At 42.3% G+C, this 21,051-nt stretch overlaps 1 protein-coding gene across 1 annotated transcript in view; it reads right to left on the reverse strand.

The window, feature by feature from the left end:
- Window positions 1–21,051, reverse strand: part of LOC133132519 (glutamate receptor ionotropic, kainate 4-like) — a 192,702-nt gene that overhangs the window by 118,936 nt on the left and 52,715 nt on the right. The window contains exons 4-5 of the mRNA XM_061247979.1: window positions 18,422–18,586; window positions 9,892–9,989 (exon numbers count right to left, since the gene is read on the reverse strand). Coding sequence (XP_061103963.1) covers window positions 9,892–9,989; window positions 18,422–18,586 — 263 coding nt within the window. The remainder of the gene's footprint in view (window positions 1–9,891; window positions 9,990–18,421; window positions 18,587–21,051) is intronic.

Genomic DNA, 21,051 nt, shown 5'->3' on the forward strand with positions numbered 1-21,051 from the left:
ACAGGATGGATGGGCCAGGCCAACAGTAGACTTCTGATACTGATAGGCAGACAATATATGTGCGAATTACTGTATATAGTGAAAATATTGCTATTTGGTATGTATTTGTCATTGATTGTAATGTATTTTGAGTAATTGATTGTATTGTATTTTTCTGAATTACAGTTTATTGCGCTGTGAGAACAAATGGCAAAATACAGTAAACCCCCTGAAGAATGCTGTTGCTTTTGTGATTTGTTTCTTTATCATATATTGTTGTACATTACACAGTAAAAATTGTTATTCTGGGTTTCCGATACAGTAAAACATTCATTCATCTACTGTTTACTGTAAATTTACCACACGCAGACATGACATCTATTGTGAGAGGCAAACCAACAGAGCAAAAATTTATTTAGCTGCTTGGCTTGAAATATTTGTGGATGCAAAAATAGAGGAAAGGGAAACACATAATATATGTATTTAGCAGTGCTCCAAGTTGTTTGTGTTTTGCAGTTCATTGTACATTGAGTGACAAAGTAGTCTGATGGGAGAAATCATATGCTATAGTTACAGCAGCGCGAGTCATGTTTGGGTGAAATCTGAAGTGTTTTGGTGGTTGAAGTGCATTTTGCACAAAAGGTTAACTGATGTGCTCAGGTGCGTGTTTCAAAAGCACACTGTGAAGAGTCTTGAAGAAGTGGACATGGTGTGAAAACTATTGTAAAAGCTGTAAGCTGCCTTATTTTAGGGGTTTAGTGAAGGAGGGTCATTTTTGACCCTGATGACAAGGAGAGTATACAGAATGCTAAGACTACACAAGGGTTAAGGGTGTCCATAATTCTGGGGCCCACTGTATGTGATGACTTTTGCTGAGCAGTTGCTCTTTCTACTCTCAGGAATTTGAGATGTTTGGTCCATCAGCGGTAGAAGACGGATCAACACGCAAGACTGACAAATCTACAACAAACAAAAAATATTCCCTCACAGGGACAACTTTGGCAGTCACCTACTGTACGTTTGGCATGATAACATGAATAGTACAGTTTAGACTGCGAGCTTGGCATCACAGGACAATTACACACACATTTAGGAATACATGCCAAATACAGAAAAAAGATCTGCAATGCCTCTTTTGAAATCATGTCCAGGAAAACAGCTCCTGCCCTAAGCTCTCCTATAGAGTTAACACCTACTGTACCTGAACCATTAAGCTGAGCTGCAGGCTTTGTATGTGTGTGTGTGTATGTGCATGTGTTTGTGTGTGTGTGTGTGTGTGTGTATGTGTCCGTGTGTGCATGTGTGTTTGGGTGTGTGTGTATGTGCGTGTGCCTGTGCATGTGTTTGTGTGTGTGTGTGTATGTGCATGTGTTTGCGCATGTGTGTGCGTGTGTGTGTGCGTGCATGTGCATGTGTTTGCGCGTGTGTGTGCGTGTGTGTGTGTGTGCATGTGTATGTGTATGTGTATGTGTGTGCGTGTGTTTGTGTGTGTGTGCGTGTGTGTATGTGCATGTGTATGTGTGTGCATGTGTGTGTGCGTGTGTGTTTGTGCATGTGTGTGTGTCTGTGTGTGTCTGTGCATTTGTATGTGTGTGTATGTGTGTGTACGTGTACGTGCGTGTGTGTGTGCATGTGTGTGTGTGTGTGTGTCTGTGTCTGTGTCTGTGTGTGTGTGTGTGTGTGCATGTGTGTGTGTCTGTGTGTGTCTGCGCATGTGTATGTGTGTGTACGTATGTGTGTGTGTGCATGTGTACGTATGTGTGTGTGTGCGTGTGTGTGTGTGTGTGTGTGTGTGTGCGCGTGCGTGCGTGCGTGCGCGTGCGTGCGTGTGTGTGTGTGCGTGTGTGCGCGCGTGCGTGCGTGTGTGTGTGCGTGCGCGCGTGCGTGTGTGTGTGTGCGTGTGTGCGTGCGTGCGTGTGTGTGTGTGCGTGTGTGCGTGCGTGCGTGTGTGTGTGTGTGTGCGTGTGTGCGTGCCTGTGCTCTGTGTTGCGGAGAGGGAAGGAGAGGCTCCGGTGGAGATGTCTTAAAAGGGCTGGTTTCTGGTTTGTTCTGGGCTGGGTGCCCCCTTGGAGGGAGCTGACATCTGTCAAACGGCAAGCTGACAGGAGATTAATGAGACGACCCAAAGTGAGCCGGATGCATCCAGTGGACAGGAGGCAAACATCCACAAAGGGGTCAGCTGGGTCCCAGCCTGCCTCCCCTGCACTCAGCTCCTGACAGCAGCAGGCACCTGCTCCCCTGCACGGGTTAAGATGAAGGCAGAGCGCAGATGAACGGGGCCGGTGTGTTGCAAAGGGGCACTCGGAATAAAGTACTGTGCGGCCGCTATCACTCGTCCCATCTGCGCTTGCATACGGGTCCCACCTCTAAACCTGCCAGGTGCTCGTGTGTGTTTTGTTTGCGCTCTGACGTGGAGCTGTGCCCAAAACAACCCGGCAGGCGCAGGTCTGCTCGAGACAAAGGGGTTTAGGCCGACCCGCGGTTGGTGAGCGGAAAATTGTAAATGCGGCGATTAATTCACGAAATGCTCAATGCAATTAGTTATAGCCGGCTCTTCTCAATTAGGCAATTATTGAGTAATACGAATGTTTTCCCTGCATTGAAACATTGTGCACATTTTATTAACGTTATCTGTGGATACAAGTGGACCTCTGTCGTCTGAAAGCCGGTGCATTAACAGAAGAGATTCTAACACAATCTGAAGAAGCGGTATATTACTTGCAAATTGATTGTTCAGATCACTGGCACGGATGGGAATCAAGGAAAATGAAGGAAAACAGGTTGAAACCAATGACTAATTTAAAGGAAAGTTTTGCAGCCAACTAATTTCCAGCTCATCAACTGCTGCTGTTTCCACCAGTAATGGGAGAACCACAAAAATCACTGTGCATGAAAGGCGCTGTATTAATACCATATTACATGCACTTAATTAGGTATTTATTAGACTTTTTTTTTTACTTCTACTGCTGCAGCCTATCCAATTAGAGTTATGAGGCGTTGTGTGTTCAGAGATGCTCTTCTGCATACCACTGTTGTAATGTGTGGCTATTTGCATTACTGTCACCTTCCTGTCAGCTTTGACCAGCCTGGCCATTCTCCTCTGACCTCTCACATTAACAAGGCATTTCTGTCTGCAGAACTGCTGCTCACTGGATTTATTTTTTTGTTTTTCGCACCATTCTTTGCAAACTCTAATGACTAGTGTGCGTGAAAATCCAGGAGATCAGCAATTTCTGAGATACTCAAACCACCCTGTCTGCCACCAACAATCATTCCACGGTCAAAGTCAATTAGATCAAATTTTTTCCCCATTCTGATGGTTGATGTGGACATTAACTGAAGCTCCTGACCTGTATCTACATGAATGTATGCATTGCACTGCTGAAATAAAGTAACAACCTAATAAACCTAATAATGTGCTTGGTGAGTGCACAGTTTCGGGTTGCGAGAGAACCAAGCAGCCAAGCCACCAAGTGAAAACAGTTCACCAGGTAGGCCTGAGCGGGGAAAAAGTGTCTATGGCCCAAGGGGGGAAGGTCCCTGGGGCTCACTGTAAATGCAATGGCATACGGTAGCCCGGATTATAATGAGATGCCACATCTGTTCAGTTTGCTAGCCTGCATGCCAGCAGGACAAAGCTCCTGTTTAATAAAACATCAGACATCCTTTACAGGGCCATGCGGTGTCAAACACCACTGATAGGCCATTTGTTGAAAAAAAATAGAGCTTTCACATTCCATAATGAAACCTGTCCTCTTACGATATAGGAAATATGCATTATGCGGGCTGCCTAGCCAGACGTGCTGGGGCTATATTGGCTAGAGTAACTGCCGCTAAAATACAATCTCTATGAAAACTGAACATATGGCAATATTTGATAAAAAAACATGAGCATAGACAGCGGGAGCAATAGGCTTGGTGAGGCTAAGCCTTCCCTAATTTCTACAAAATTTATTAAAATTGGCCGAGTAATCATTGAATAATGGGCTTTTGGGCCAGGCGATTGAGTCAACAAGCGCGAGAAAGCGACAGGATTGTGCGATGCTATTATTTAGCGCCACGTTGAAAGAGCTCTTCGTGGCGACGGTTTAGTTTGCCGCTTCATTTTTCAACAATAATAGCTGATGAATGGCTCGTTATTTATCGCATTGGATTCCTGATTAGTTACTCGAAACAATGGCAAAATACTAGATGCAGTGGTCGGTAGGAAAGCCGGCGACTCAACAGTTTTAAACAGTAGGCTAACCAAGACAGAAGTAAGACCGCTTTAAATCATGAGGAAACAATGAAACAGATAAGGAGTTAACACAAACAGATCTCTTTCAATTTGTCCATAAAAGGAGTAAGTTGGAGATATGTAACTGGGATGCATCAGTCTCGGCAAGCAGTGAAAGCTCCCAACCAGCATTCAGCAGCCCGGTGAAATTATACCCAGTTATACAGTGTCTAAGATACTGCGAACATGGAACATGGAGTTCTACCACGGTGATTTAATGAACTCGCGTTATTGAAGAGCCATCATAACAATCGAAATGGAGAGTGAGACAGTGTGTGTGAAAATGCAACAGCTAGATGAAGAGTTAATTGAAAATGTGCGTTATTTCATTAAACAAGCTGCGTGGTGTATGTGTGCTGTGTGGGTAGTGTGGGTATATAGTTGCCAGATGCTTGGCTTTGGATTCATTACGTTTACATTACATTAATGGCATTTGGCATACACTCTTATCCAGAGCAGCATACAGTTGAGCAATGCAGAGTTAAGGGCCTTGCTCAAGGGCCCAACGGCTGTGTGGATCTTATTGTGGCTGGACTGGGGATTGATCCACAGTCATTGATCCAGGGTCCTAGTCATGTACCTTAACCACTACGCTACAGGCCGCCCAATATGGCCTGGACTGTTCGGTTTAACACCCCCAAACACTCCCTCCCAGCCTGCGATCGATTCCAAACCCCACACCCCCAGTCCGCAATTGGTTCAGGCTGCAATATTCCACCCCCCCTTCCCCCGTCCCGATGTGCCCACGATGACGAAGAAGCCTGCAGGCTGCATAATCACAAGTTCCACTCTTCTATGGCCACCTCACACTGCAACAGCAACATCTGGATGATATACAGGAATAATGAACGCGTGAACCTCTACCTTAAACAGTCCATTACCATCTGGGCAGCTTACTGAGATACTTCCATGGCACTTAAAAAGCATGAATATACATGTTCCGACCATATGTAGTGCTTTTGATATTTGAGCTTGCCAGTGGGATATGGAATGAGTCAGAACTTGATGCATTTGAACACCATTGTCTGGGCAGGAAGATACATTTTAGCAGGGCTAATTCAATAAACAAATGAAACTGGGAAGGTCATAGTAAACAGTAAAACATAAAAAATGGCTGATCGAAAAATAATCAAGCAGAAAATATTCAAGCTTGAAGAGAAAATGTATGCTACAGGTAAATTAGTTTTTCTTTAATTTTACAATCAATCACACAAGTCTCCCTTCTGCATGACGTCGCATCTCATAACGATTCCTCATGCGTGACCTGTTTTGCCAATTTATTTGCGCTTCAGGGATGACTTAAGGGAGTACAATTATCAAAAGCAGCACGATATTACAATTTGGTCATATTTCACATTCATATTTCATTTATATATTTTGCAGGGGGAACTGCAGGCATTTTTACATTTCATTGGAATTAGTCTGTTTAAACTCCACATACAGAAGTAGACCTCATTCCTGGAGGAATCAATTACTCATTGTGAATAAATTAAATTGAAATAGTCAAGGCATATTTGGCACCATTATAAAGACAACAATTGATTATTTATGCCTTATTTTTCAGATAGGGAGTTCAGATTGATTAGACTTGTATGAAAAATGCTCCAGAGCAGAAGCATAAAAGACATGTGGTGTCACAACGGAAAGAAAAACAGAACAGTGGTGGATGTATTCCAAACTGTCAGAAAAAAAAGAGTTTTTTTTTTGTCTAGGAGGGAGGCTACAGTCAAATTGGCAGGCACTAATTTTTTGGCATAAAACATAATGGAGAATAGAAAGTTCAAAAATATTCTTAAAAGTACTGAGTGCATTTCTACAGCTTTATTTGTGTCACAGTACCTCTAAATGGCACTGGAACCCATAATTACACTAGAGACATGGACACACTGGTCATTGCATTAGTGCTGCTATTGAGACTCTTAAAACTTAAAAGTATTGGAGACTGTGAAGGGAATGGAAATAGAACACATTTAGAGCACATTTTCTCTCTGGCGTCTCCATCCGCCAAGCCACGGCGAGAACAACAGTTGAGTTTTTCAAATCATTGCATCAGTTGGAGAGTGACTAAGGGGATATCTACAAGCGAGACAGGAAGGATTCTGGCAGATCCATTTGCAAATCCCAAGAACTCAGTTCTCCCGAAATATGGCTCCGCACTATGGGCTCAGCGGTTCCACTCATACACTCCTTTTGACATAGAATAGGGTAGAAATCTAAGTGTTGCGTTCCATCAAGAATACATTTTATCCTTCTTGGACTCATATGCACATAGTTGGGGCTGAATAAAGCCACGTGCACCTGTGCGTTATGTATGGTATAATGAACAGGTTCTGAACAAACTAATGGAAATGCGACAATGTTCCAGCTTTCAAATTCAAATTCAAATTTTATTTGTCACATGTTTTGTCACTCTGTTTTTTTTTTTTTGCTTTGAAGAGTCTGGCAGCTCCATACTGGGGTGGAGCACAATGCCCTGGCTAGCATGGTCAGTCCTTACTTATTTCTGCTGGGTCCATCTTCTCCACATACTGTAGGCACTGCTGGGTTGTGTTTAGCACTCGTGCCCTGTACTCTAGTTCAGCAGTACACTGATCAGCTCACTGCAACTTATTCTGATTGGGGCTAAAAACCTACACATTACACGAATAACGCAGATGAACAAATCTTTGATAAATACACATGAATCACAACAATGTTATTTACACGAATGTCCACCGCATTTAGAAAACATAGAGTTTGGCTTAGCTACATTAGGGGCCGGTGATTCACGTGACCAAGTTCCCACTCTGCCGAGAGGAGAAAGGAAGTTAAAGCTGGAGAAAGATTTGACCAACGAGGTTAAAGGTAGGCTCAGGGCCTACATGTTGGCCCTATTCATCAGTGCAGTTTATCTCTTTATTCACTCTAGTGGAAAACATAACTAGCATAGACATGCTGTTTAGTACCTCATTGTGTATTCATCCGTCTCTTGAGGGCCGTTTGCGTGATGTATTGAAATTAATACTTTCCTTCCGGTTTATTTTTCAAATGCTCAAAAATATGAAATATTGTTATTTTCTCAGGAGGTTACAAATAACATAGTGTTACACTTTATATTTTATTCATATAGATGGCTGTTTGCTATTTGCTGAAGCATACAACTACAGAATGACATATCTGATCTTGTACCCAGCAATTCACTCAGCACATTGCTGCAAAACAATCAGACCCTGGTTAAATACGTAATTGTTTTGGATTCAAATTATTTTCTGTGCTCGACTGATCTTGCCTGGTACAATTGAGCCAGCAAGAAGGAGCAGATGGGTGGAGGATCATTTCTATTGTACAAATACACCAGGCAAGCTTGGTCAAAAGCAGAAAAGTATTTGAAACCAAAACATATACAGTCATGTGAAGAAATAAGGACACCCTATGGAAAATTGTGTTTTTTAAACATTTTTTGACATGGATATTTAATATCAATTTTAACAAAACTGAGAGATTCAAGTAATATAACTAAATATAACTCCTTTTTAAAACTTTCTGTAAAATGTAATAAAATAAAAATGCAATTTCTGGTGAGGAATAAATTAGGACACCCCCACATTTTTTCCCACCTAAAATGGCTAAAATCACACACAGGTGTATCACATCAGGTGCACATGATTAGAACATTGTTACTCAGCATTTTGAAGGAGGCTTGCCCTATTTAAACCTCAGACATTTAGTTTGGTGTGCTCCTGACTGTTGACGTGAGAGTGAACACCATGGTGAGACTGAAAGACCTGTCTGAGGCCTTCAGAAAGAAGATTGTAGCAGCTTATGAGTCCTCCACTTGTAGACTATTTTCCAGTGGAATGGCTGATTTCAAAATCTTTTGAGATCTTTTTAAATCCCAAAAGATTTTGAAATCAGCCATTCCACTGTCCGGAAAATAGTCTACAAGTGGAGGACATTCAAAACAACTGCCAACATGCCCAGGTCTGGCCGTCCAAGCAAGTTCACCCCGAGAGCAGACCGCAAGATGCTAAAAGAAGTCTCCAAAACCCCTAAAATGTCATCACGGGACCTACAGCAGGCTCTGGCGACTGTTGATGTGAAAGTGCATGCCTCTACAATCAGAAAGAGACTGCACAAGTTTAACTTTCATGGGAGGTGTGCAAGGAGGAAAACTTTACTCTCCAAGAGAAACATTAAGGCCAGACTGAAATTTGCCAGAGAGAACATGGACAAAGACCAGGACTTTTGGAATAATGTTCTTTGGACAGATGAGTCTAAAATTTAATTATTTGGACACCAGAACAGAGGACATGTTTGGCGCACACCAAATACAGCGTTCCAGGAAAATAACCTCATACCAACTGTGAAGCATGGAGGTGGAAGTGTCATGGTTTGCGGATGCTTTGCTGCAGCAGGACCTGGCCAGCTCACCATCGTAGAATCTATCATGAATTCTACAGTGTGCCAGCGGGTGCTTGAGGAACATGTGAGACCATCTGTTAACAAATTAAAGCTGAAGCAGAACTGGACCCTGCAACATGACAATGACCCAAAACATACCAGTAAATCAACCAAGGACTGGCTGAAAACTAAGAAGTGGAGAGTCCTGGAATGGCCCAGTCAAAGCCTGGATCTTAATCCCATTGAGATGTTGTGGGGTGACTTGAAACGAGCTGTACATGCAAGAAACCCCTCAAACATCTCACAGGTTGAAGAATTCTGCGTTGAGGAGTGGGGCAAACTTTCCCCAGACCGATGTCAGAGACTGGTAGATGGTTACAAGAAGCGAAGTTATTTCAGCCAAAGGGGGTGACACTAGGTATTAGGGGGTAGGGTGTCCTAACTTTTTCCTCAGTTAGAATATGCATTTATGTTGATGTCTTTTGTTTAATGAGTAAAACAAGGTACATTTTTGTTGTTTACCTGCACTTATATCACTTTCTTTTCCAGAGATAGATAAAAACAAGATTAGACATCGATGTGTGATCATTTCTAAATGAATAACTGAATATTTAACGGGGTGTCCTCATTTTTTCACATGACTGTACTATTTGAACCCAGGTCTGCCAAGTGGACAAGAAGGCAGGTTTTGAGATGATCTCATGGGTTCCAATACACCAGACAATCTCACTAAAGTGTAGGAAAGTATTTGAATCCAAAACAATCACATAGTATGTGACCCAGGTCTGAAAACAGCGCCTTTGTATATTCAAATATAGCACAAGTGTGTACTGTGTCTCAGTGAATTCGCTTTCATACACAGACTTATTATATGAGCAAATGAATGCTACAAATAGTTAAGTGTTTACTATATCCATCATGGAGGACCATTTAATGGCATGCACCAAATAAATAACATCCTTGAAACTGTTCAAGGCTGTAGAGATATCTGAAAAGCATCATTGCTCAAATTATCCAAAGCTTTTTTCTTCTCTCTGTGAGCAAGCAGCCAAGCAGACATAATTGGGCTGATTACAGCACAGACCTTATTTTCCAGCTACCACATCTACCTGCCAGAAGCTATAAACTCTTAAACTAAAGAATTATGAACACAGTGGCAATTAGCAAGTAAACTAAAAAAAAAAACAACTCAATATACCTTTTCTCTCTCAGTCCTCTGGTTGCCATGAACACCGCGTGCACACGCAGATACTAACCTCTTTCTCTCCGCAGATGTTACTGATGATGGAATTGGAGGCCGGGCTGTACGATGGACCCAAGACCGCTACCACTCCCTTGGATAAAATCTGGCACACTGTAAGAAGAGAGAACCAAGACCAAATCAAGCAATTAAGCAACCCCACTAATCATGAAACATTCAACCATCCAATCAATACATTGACCAGGCGGCCAGTTCATTAATCACCCAGTTATTCGGCCAATCAATCATTCCTGTACTGTACTGTACATCCCAGAGCCAATTAACAAATTAAATGATGCCTTTATCCATTTCAAACACAGCCCTGGTGTTTTTAATGCCACAGAGCACATGTATCAAACCAGGTCCTCTGGCTTGATCATCCAGTATTTAATGAAATCAATACTTTGAATAAAATAAGATATGGCAGACTAATTTAATGTAAAAGGTTCAAAGCATCAATTATTGACAGATCACAGGCAATATATACTGTATAAACACACTGTAAATTGCAATTTCTGAAGCTAAGTACTCCTTTTCAAAAGTGCCTTTCCTCCTGTATTGAAAACTGTAATAATGTGTAATGCAGCAGCCTTGAACCAAAACAGAGTTTCTGTGAATCGAAAGCTGCCCGGGCAGAATGCAAAAAAAAACGGCAATCTTGCTTGCTATCTTTAAAGATACATCATTGTGCTGAATTGTTAAATGGATCCACAAAAGACATGTGATGTATCGCCTATATATCTTTTTTTCTCTCTCCCAGTTGCTACTTTCAGCCCTGCACACAATTTCCCAGCAAAGTCATTTTCCGTTTTCCGGTGAGAAGGGAGCCCTGCATTCGAGCCTGTGATCAGCAGGGTGCAGAGGATGACGAACAGTCCTCTCTTAGGGGTGGGTGGTGAGCAGAGAGACGGCATCGGGGGTGGGGTGGGGGTGGGGTTGAATTGAGAAGACGCCATAAAATGGTTGTAAGGCTTGACCTAGTCAAAAAAAATAAAAAAATAAAAAGCAGGGAAATTGAAATGAGCAAGCCACAGAAGTTAGCGCAGTGAGGCTACATAAAGTATGGTACTTTTACACTGCCATAGAGCATAACATGCCCCCCTTTCAGCCACCATTCCTTTCTACTTTTATACAGAGATATGATGGATTTTACCTCTCATTTCCTTGGCTGTTTATGTACCCGATTCCTTTCCAGTGGTGGCCTATGTATGGAACGAGCTGTGACTCCTGCACAGATCATTTCCAACATGGATGTGAAGAGCCTCAAATTAAAGCTGACAGTCTGCATGTTAATCTCATATTCAGGGGTTTCTTTCACAATCAATGTGCTGGAGTACAGAGCCAACAGCAGCAAAGAACTGTCAGTGTCCAAATACTTTTGCAGTTAAATGTACATGCACAGTTAAATAGTGGAAACAAATGGCAATATATTAATACTGAGTATCTAAAAGTAGGGAGTAGGGCCACTCCTTCAATCATTGGCCGTCCCTTATTACTAAACATAGCTCTGCATGAGTACAATTCTATATAACCTAGATTTTATGTATTTAATCCTTTAGTTTTTCTTAATCCTCTGTCCTCAGAGCCAAGTTGCAGACACCAAGGTCTTTCTTTCTTGTGAGTATAACCAGAAATAAAAAAATGGTTCTCATGGTCCGAAATGTCGAAAATGTCTGAGTAATGCGGGGGATTGTCTCCTGACCAAGGCTGCATGAAGAAGAGGAGACATAATGCGCCTTACATTATTTTAACAAAGTGCACACATTGTAAAATATTAATAAAGTGCAACCATGCTGAAATGAGGTCACTGTAAGACTTTCTGAAATGGTTTCAGAACACACTGGGGACATGTCTTCTCAAGACAATACCCGGATGTTATATCACTGTCTGTCTGTGCGCACTTGTAAAAACTTCATCTGAGTGGAAGGGTTTGCCTCCTGTGCCTGTTAGTGTCTGCTGAGCTGACTCTTTCTACGTTTACAACTTGGTGTGGTCTTTACAAGTACCCCCGGACAGCCAAGACCGGAATGGGGAGGGTATTACTGTATATTTGGTTACTACCTTGAGATAGGGCCTTCAGGAAAAGTGTGGTGTCTGCACAGATTAGGAAGAGTCTGTCAGCCAGTGGACTGAGGGCTGGTTTGGTTTATTGCGCATTGTGGTGTTTTGTGTATTGTGGAGTTTAATGTACTGTGTCTTGCACACTTGCAGTTTGCAGAGGGGAGTGCAGCATTGAGAGAATAAGTGTTTACCCTGCTGCTTTTAGTGTGAGTATACTCAAAGAATTAGGGGGTGATGAAAAACCAGTTTGAACTGTTTTTCAAGATCCGCTGTGCATAAATGTGCAAAATCTGTGCTGCACCACTGAAAATCCACAATACAAGTTGAAAGGTGTTGCATCCCGGTTTAAACGAAATATGTTTGTATCATTGTGCAGCGTGGTGTCACTTAAATAGGGGTGCATTGCTGTGCATTGTACACTGTGCGCTGAAACGTTGCATAATAGCATTCAGATAACTACACACTTCTGTGAACGTGGGATACGGAGCAATGTAACGGCTCCAGTCCTTCTTGGAACGCTGTTATAAACTGTATGTAGTGGGACATCAGACCATTCTCAAAGAAAGCTTTTGAATAAGCTATGACCGTGCTCGCAGCGCGTGGGAAAGCCAAGTAGACGTGGCCTGAGCAGGCGGGCGCAAATCGCACACGCAAAACGTTGTGATGGGCTGCACCAAAATTCCAGTGCTCGGCTCGATCTCGACTGACAAACCCCCAGCTGCAGTAGCTCTCCCCCAAGAGCCCAACAGCTCAGATGCCTCAAAATCCATGATGAAATACCGCGTCGCCAGTGTGCTAGCTCAAAGCACGCCGTGTGCTAGCCGGAAAATAGAGCCCTGGGTCGTAAAAAGATGTTCAATTCAATTTTGTGCTAATTTTTGGGGGTGTTTAGCAACTATCCTGTTAAGTGTCTGGCCTTGTAATGACCTTTGACGTGCAACCACTGCTCCTCTTTAGCAATGCAGTGTAGGCAGTCATACATCTTCATTGTCACAAATAATGAATCTCACAAATAATGAAGAGTCTCACAGTTTTTGTGCAGGAGGCAGTTACAATCCAGGTACTGACCGCTTGGCTTCTTTGGAACTTCTTTAGAGTTGGCTCATGTTGACTGAAGTTACATTACATTACGTGGCATTTAGCAGACGCTCTTATCCAGAGTGACGTACAACAAAGTGCAAATCAAACACAAGAACAAGTGCAAAAGTGGACCTGAGAGGACAGTACTGTTCTGAGTCCTAGTGTAAACATACAGAAATTCAGAACCCTTGAAGAGTACAATCAACTTTCAAACTAGCATACCACAGTTGGCAGCTAGAAGTTCTGCTTGTCATGACCCCTTTTACAGCTGACACCTTAGGAATTGGCACTTAATATGACCCTTAATGATACCTGTGTAGCTGCTTTTTAAATCGCGATTTTGTTACTTTTTAGTTACCTTTAGTTACCTTTTTATTCAGTGTTTCCGTTATTATCTTCTCTTTGTGTGTGTGTATTTACTGGTGGCTTTTCTCAGGTTCACCTCCCTATTATTGCCATCTGCCATTTCTCTCCTGCCCCGGACTTGGGTTTGTTTGCACTCTGGGCCTCTTTACACTGCACACTGAGAAATCATCACCTGCCTCTCCCATTGCCTCTAGGGGGATAAAAACAGTTAGCATTTGTATTTGCAGGGCACTTGATTTCTCACCGGATCGCTGAACTTGAAAATTACCTCAGGAAGAAGCCCTTAAAATTGATAAGCTTTGTCCTTGTTGTCGTTGCCCTCAAATATCCCACAAATCTTGTTCTGGTGGTGGTTTTGTGTGTAAATATATATGATGTAATGAGCAGATTAGTACTTGCTTATTGCATTATGTTACTGAGGAATTGTATACGCATGCAGGCAGGCTTGGTGGAGACCTGTACATGAACAGTAAAAGCGTGAGTAAATTTAAACACTTCTTAAAAAGGGGCTAAGAGAAGTAAATGACTTGGCTCGTCCTGTTGAGGCGCTTGTAAGTGTAAATGTACTGATGAATCCGGATTGTGCCGGTGCCAACCGTAGCTGAGGAAAAAAAAATTAGGATACAACACAAGGTGCAAATGAGTCTTAGAAATCTGAGGCCATCTGGAATGAGGAGACCACAACACGGGTCCTCACTATGGCGAAAAGAAAAGCACAGTTTTTTTCATAAATCTCTATGGGACTGTCTTAAACCATCTACTGTAATAGACCATTGCGGGTTTTACTGGATAAGGGAGAAAAAAATCCCTGCATGCCTTAGCAAGCGGTGTCACAATTCCTTTTATTAAGCAGCCTTGGGACATCTGGCTGATGCAGACTCAAATCTCTTCGGAGAGCAACTCAGCTCCTCCCCCGACCCACTCCAGAACTTTCACCTAGACTGAACAACTCATTTGCTATGGCTTCTTTTCCATTTTTAGAGTACTTGTTCGTAAAACTTTAGTTATCAATCAATTCTGCAGCTTTTGCACCTGCTACTCCTCCTGAGACTATACTTCCCTCCTTTCTGTTCTTTGCACTTGTAGTGTATAAACATTGTCACTCTGGAGAAGTGTATCTGCAACACTGCAGTAAAGTAACGCAATGTTACGGAAAATATAGCTGAATGAGTATGTATGGGATTTATTCCATATATTATTTCTTTATTTTCAGTTCAATACTTTATGTAATAGCCTGGTAATGTAAATGTCTGACTGTAGACTCCTCTAAGAACAAGAACTAGTGAGTACTCAAAGGACAGATAAACAAAGCATCAGTTATAGAGTATTATATGAAGTTGATGCACATAATCTGATCTCCATCTTAGGTTTGCACATATTTTGGGACAATGGATATTAATTTGTTATGTTGCTGCCGATGACCTTGTGATAGCACAGCATTTGCTATTTGTTAGACCAGCAGCATTATTTGCAGTCTACCAACCATTATTAGGGAGTATTCTGTGGAGACCTTCACATTACACTTTGCAATTCTGATATGGTCTCTTGCTGTATATTCCCTTTTGTGATGTAAATTACTTACTATAATCGGTTCACATCAGACCTAATCTTACCACTGGTCTCGAATGTGTCTATTCGCTTAATTCGAGATAAAGCATAAATTATGATATGTGCCACAATAACATATTGGGCATGTTGGGAATGAACCGTTTTGGGGGGGGGGGTCAGTCCCAAATTTAAGGAACCTAAATAGACTGTGAAATGGCTGAGCGAGGAACGTGGTTTCATTATATTCTTTCATTGATTTTATTACGGGAACAACATGCTCCTTTCTCAGTAATGTTATTATTCACCACCATTTAATGAAGTGAGAAGATTGCTGAAGAGTTGCCGAAATTAATTGTCGAAATGGATTATGTTCCTGGACTCAATTGACCACTCAATTAACTGAATAGCCCCTTCTGTCAACAGATTGTTCTGCACTTACTTGACTGAATCAATCACCGCCCTCTGTTCATGGCAACAGGTTCTCCTGCTTTCGAAGATATGTACAGACCATAGCATGAAAGAGATGGGACAATTGTGGCATTGCATTGTATCTTCACCAGAGGAGGCTGGTAAATAGAGGTACTTAGTTATTCTATACTTAGGTGTTTAGTTATTCGGATTAGTTATTAACTTCAAAACAAGTTTACTAGTGAGCTAGCTACCGATTGCTGAGCGTACCTGTGACAATTTTGGGTGATGGCTAGCTAACATCATATATCTGCTTGATTTATTCGTGAAAATGTTTGTGATGGGTTCTCTGGATTGCTGTAATGTTTATGTAGCTAAATATGGTAGCTAGTGAGCTTGCTGGTTATGTCCTACCGATTATATTACCGGTTAGATCACCTGCGATCTGAAGTGGCCTGAAAACACTTTAATGTGCGTGGCCGGGATAAATCCTTGATTAATTCTGGCTAGCCGAAGCTTACCTACTTAACTACTCAATGCATCTGTTTCTTTTCCTCAATTAATCTAACAGTTGGTGTACTATAAAACCTTATCTTGGTGGGCCCTGTTGCTTTATTGCTGTTGTTGCTACAACCGTTTATGGCACAGCATACGATTTTAACGATCTGCTAAAAAATTGTACTTCCATGTTTTGCACTTCTAGTTTGTTTTATTTGGTTCAGTTTTATGCAGTTATCTAGCAAAGTCAGTAAACTCACTTCGCAAAATACCCCCTGAATGCTGCTGGAAGGGAGGCGGCGGGGAGCAGCGTGAGAGAAGCTAAACCTGCGAATATTATATTGCAGTAGGTTTTTTTTTATTTAAACTTTTAACTCTCCCACACAGCAGAATAAATATAGCAGACTTAAGTTTCAGGTGTTTAGAATTAATTTCAGATTTATGATATTCTTTTTAAATCTCTTTCAATTAGAGAGCAAGAAACATTTATTTCACTGCTTAATCATTCCACCTTGATGAATAAGTGGTGGTGTGCAATAAGAAGTAATAGTGCACACATGGGCAAAAACAAACATGGACCCCCTTTACACACTAAGAGCTGATGCCCCGCACTATGCCCCTTCCCCCACATCAAAACTCTGCTGCAGGCAGATTGGCTCAAAGGGCTGACCGACTAGCCAGCAGGGTCCCGACGCCTTCTGCAAGGGCAATGTGCACGTTTATCAGGTGTGTTTGTGACAGCAAAATACAGGGTCCAAAGTCTGATAAGCAGTGCATAAGACTTGAAGCATCTGTACAGTACAAGTAGAAGACAGGCTCATTTTTGTACCCGTCTGTGATTGACAGGCTCACCTGCAGTTGTTAGTGTGAGGAGATTCCGTAAGTTCTCCCCAGCTGCTCAGGGTTCTCCTTACTCAGTTTAGAGGAAGGATACAGGGAGCACACCTGAGCACCTTGAGTATCCATTGTACACATTTCACAGAGGACAACAGAGAGCAGTCTTGGCTTTCAGGCTTGGCATCCCTATTTGATCCACTTAGCTTTTTGATGTGTACACAGCGCTACTTTTTGTTTTAAAAGCCCCCCTTTGTTGCAAACCAACATTCTGTAACTCGTCATTTTCTCTGATTTACTGGGATCTCTAGCTTTTTCTTCTCGTCATGCCTTTCTCTGATATGCTGGGATCCGTCTTCTCGCCTTGTGCAACAGCAGGCGAGCTCTTCCCCCTCTCCCACTGCGGGTCCATGTTGGAAAGTTTTTTTTAAATTCTGAAGTTTCCCGGAAAAGGAGTAAACCACCCATCATTCACGGGTAAAACTGCACACTCTTTCAGTATTGTAATTCTACAGGAACAAAGGGAGCAGACTATTTATGTCTGAATTATTTATCTGAATACAAGATGTTCTCAGCCAGGGCAACTAAGCCCACATGTTATATATTATTCATTGATACAGCTGGATATATTTACTGAAGCAATTACGGTTAAGTACCTAATTCAAGGCCACAACAGCAGTACCCCACCTGGTAATTACTGTAATCTTGTAACCTCTGAGCTGTATGCCCAGTTCCTTGATCACGACTGCAACTTGCTGTCTTATTTGTATGATAAACAATCAAATATTTAAACAAATCCTGCCATTGCCTGCCTTAAATGTAAGCGTAAATGCAGGTATATGCGCGGGAAATCATTTTGATTAACGTGCTTCACCGCCACTCCCTGCGTTAAACAATAAATGCATTTTTAAAATTCACAGCCCATTAATGTTATCTTCCATATTACCTTCTGCTGCCACCATGATCGACTGGCATAGGTTTGATTTATGCTGCGTCCTTTAGAGACTTCTACATTACTAGGGTAGGAATCTGTTTGATGCTTAAGGGCCTCTATCCAAAGACCTGCTTCAAAGTCAAACCGAGCTGGCCGATCACAGCATGGACACACAGCGCAACGTTCACAAACAAGTACGCTGTGTGAAGTCTGAAGGACTGATCTGGGATGAGTATCCAAAGCCTGCTCAGAAAGAGAGCCACCCCTTTGACTGAGCCTTGACTGAGGGCAGCCTGTAGCGTAGTGGTTAAGGTACATGCCTCGTACGTGACCCGCAAGGTCGGTGGCTTGATCCCACGGTGTAGCCACAATAAGATCCGCACAGCCGTTGGACCCCTTGAGCAAGGCCCTTAACCCTGCATTGGTCCAGGGAAGGATTTTCTCCTGCATAGTCTAATCAACTGTACATTACATTACCTAAATGGCATTTGGCAGACGCTCTTATCCAGAGCGATCTACAGTTGATTAGACTAAGCAGGAGACAGTCCTCCCCTGGAGCAATGCAGGGCTAAGGGCCTTGCTCAAGGGCCCAACGGTCTTATTGTGGCTACACCAGGATTAGAACCACCGACCTTGTGGGTCCCAGTCATGAACCTTAACCACTGAGCTACAGGCCACCCTACTGTAAGTCGCTTTGGATAAAAGCGTCAGCCAAATGACATGTAATGTAATGTAATGTAATGTAAAGTAATGTAATGTAATGTAATGTAATGTAATGTAATGGGCCCTGCCTGCTTACGCAGATACAGCCACTCACTGGTTTCTCCGGTTTCGTACTCGCTGTCCCTCAGTAGCTCAAAGATGTCTACTTCCAGCTTGCCCATCGTGGAGCGGTTGGTGGCGCGGTTGATGCCCTCTTTGGCCAAGGTGATGGCCAGCCGCTCCCCACGGCTGCACTCCATGGGGTCATCCAGAATGGCAGCTGAGGAAGTCAAGAGGAAGAGTCAGAGGTTAAAGGACTCCTCTCTAGTTGTACTGCCAGTCTTGACTAGCTCTATCCAACACTTCCCGAAAGAACACATGTCAAATACATTTTGAAACATCAGTGTTTTTGTAAATGTAATTTTGTGTATACACACATAACGTATCGTTGAACATGTCATGAAATTGCCTGATATGAATCATTGTTACGATTGTGTTTCAAATACAGTATATACAAGCACAATGCTGAAGAACAACACTCATCTTCCTGGGAAACATCAAGCCAGTCAGCCAGGTCATTAAACCCAGCAAGAGTCAGATTTCTCGCTAACTCTGAAAAATGGAACTGTACCATAGACAAACACAGATACACAAAACGGTCAAAATTGCTGCTTGCTCGTACATTTGTTTTAAAGAAAATATTCTTGCAAAACCTTCACCTAAAACAATGAAGCACATTTGAATGATTATGCTGCTCCATGACTTCAGCAGCTCACCACTCTTTAAAAGCCTCGCCGTAAAATGAACACAAACCGGCGGGAGACGGGTGCCGTGTTTTATTCTGAGCTCATATGAGTGATTTGACATTTCAGGTCGAAGGACGTGCAGGAGCGTGTCTCCATGCAGTGTCTCCTTCTCCGGGGGCCATGTAGACAACACAATACAAAACTGTCAGCATCTGAATCTACCCCACGAGCAAGACACAAGCGAGGTGGGAAAAGTTCCAGGACACAAATAAGTACTGTAAACATGTTCTCATTAAAATCTTCATGGTTAACAAGCAGGGCTATTTTCTCCATCCATCAGTAATTGCCTTTCTTTAGCCTACTTAATCCGGCCTAGTATGTGTTGCTACAGATTGTCTGTTGAGCACAAATAAATAAAATACAACTTTTTCAGCCAATAGATTGAGTTTAAAATCTGTTATTTCTTTGGCTTAAGTATTAAAGTATGATTGTTGGAATGAGATGGGGTTTGAGTATCTCAGAAATCACTGATATCTTGGAATTTTCATGCATAAGAGTCTCTAGAGTATACAGAGAATGGTGCAAAAAACCGTAACTCAATGGTATCTCTGAACACACAACATGTCGAACCTTGAAGTGGATGGGCTACACCAGCAGAAGACCATGAAGTGTATAGAATAAGTGGTCTCTGATTGTAGTTTGCTTCCTACAAGTTGTTTGCTTCCTACGTTTGCAGTTCACCAGTATCCTACAGGACTCAATCTAACCACACTGACCTTCACGTTCCATAAATACCAATACTTTTGAGTAAATCATTTAAGAAACTCACATGTTATTTACTCCTATATTTTCAGTCATAAATTGTTGCAAGTATGTGTTGTTAATATCAGAGACCCCTGAACTTCCAATGAGGTATTCAATTCAATTGTCAATTCAATGTTATTTTCTATAGCGCTTTTCACAGAAGGCGCTTTACAAAGACACTTTACAGAGTAACACAGAAGGGAATAAAACATATCAGCCCTAAGGCCCCAAGTTCCACATGAGGTCCAACAACTCAACGACTCCCTTATGGGGAAAAAAACCCCAAACAGTGGTGAGAAAAAACTCCCCGATGGGAAGAAATCTCAGGAGCAACCTGGCTATAGGGCCTTGCCCATCCTCCGCTGGCCTACAGGTTTGAAGAATTAAACCATTACATTAATGGCATTTGGCAGACGCGCTTATCCAGAGTGACGTACAGTTGATTAGACTAAGCTGGAGACAATCCTCCCCTGGAGCAGTGCAGGGTTAAGGGCCTTGCTCAAGGGCCCAACGGCTGTGCGGATCTTATTGCGGCTACACCGGGGATCGAGCCACCGATCTTGCATGTCCCAGTCATGCACCTTAACCACTAAGCTACAGGCCGCCGGGTAGGTAAACTTGAAAAAAAAACTTTTAAAAAATCCCAAAGTACTATTTAAAAAATAAGAATTGTTCAAAGTTCAGGAATAAGCGCACTATTACATTGTATGCATCCCATTGACTCCCCTTTCAAAGTCAACACCCCACAAGTACAATTGTTAGGCTAACATTGGAACCCAAAAACCATGCTACCGTGCCAATATTACACCAGCACCAGGTCAGCCAAGGACTCATTGGGACTAGAACTAGGTCAGGAGCAAGAAAGTGTAGACCCTCTCCTTGGTCCTAGTGTAAGTGATTGGCGAACGAGCACTTAATTACAGGTTTTTAATAAAGCTGCCATAGAGGTAGCATAATATAGCCTAGGGCTGAGCTGTCTTCGAAGATGTTACTAAATCAGGAGCTACAATTAGAGGAGTCATTCTGAATGCAGGAGGGCTGGAGCAGAGCAATTAATGACGGTTAACAACATTACAACACGATTACGGTTCCTTCAATTAAAGGAAATGCAATTAAACGCAGCGCCGAGAAAAGGTATATATTATGTTTCTGCTTCTCAAAATGCAGCTGTTGCTCCTTGAGGTGTGGCCAAGGA

Source organism: Conger conger, chromosome 7, assembly GCF_963514075.1.
Source record: "Conger conger chromosome 7, fConCon1.1, whole genome shotgun sequence".
NCBI classification, from domain to species: domain Eukaryota; kingdom Metazoa; phylum Chordata; class Actinopteri; order Anguilliformes; family Congridae; genus Conger; species Conger conger.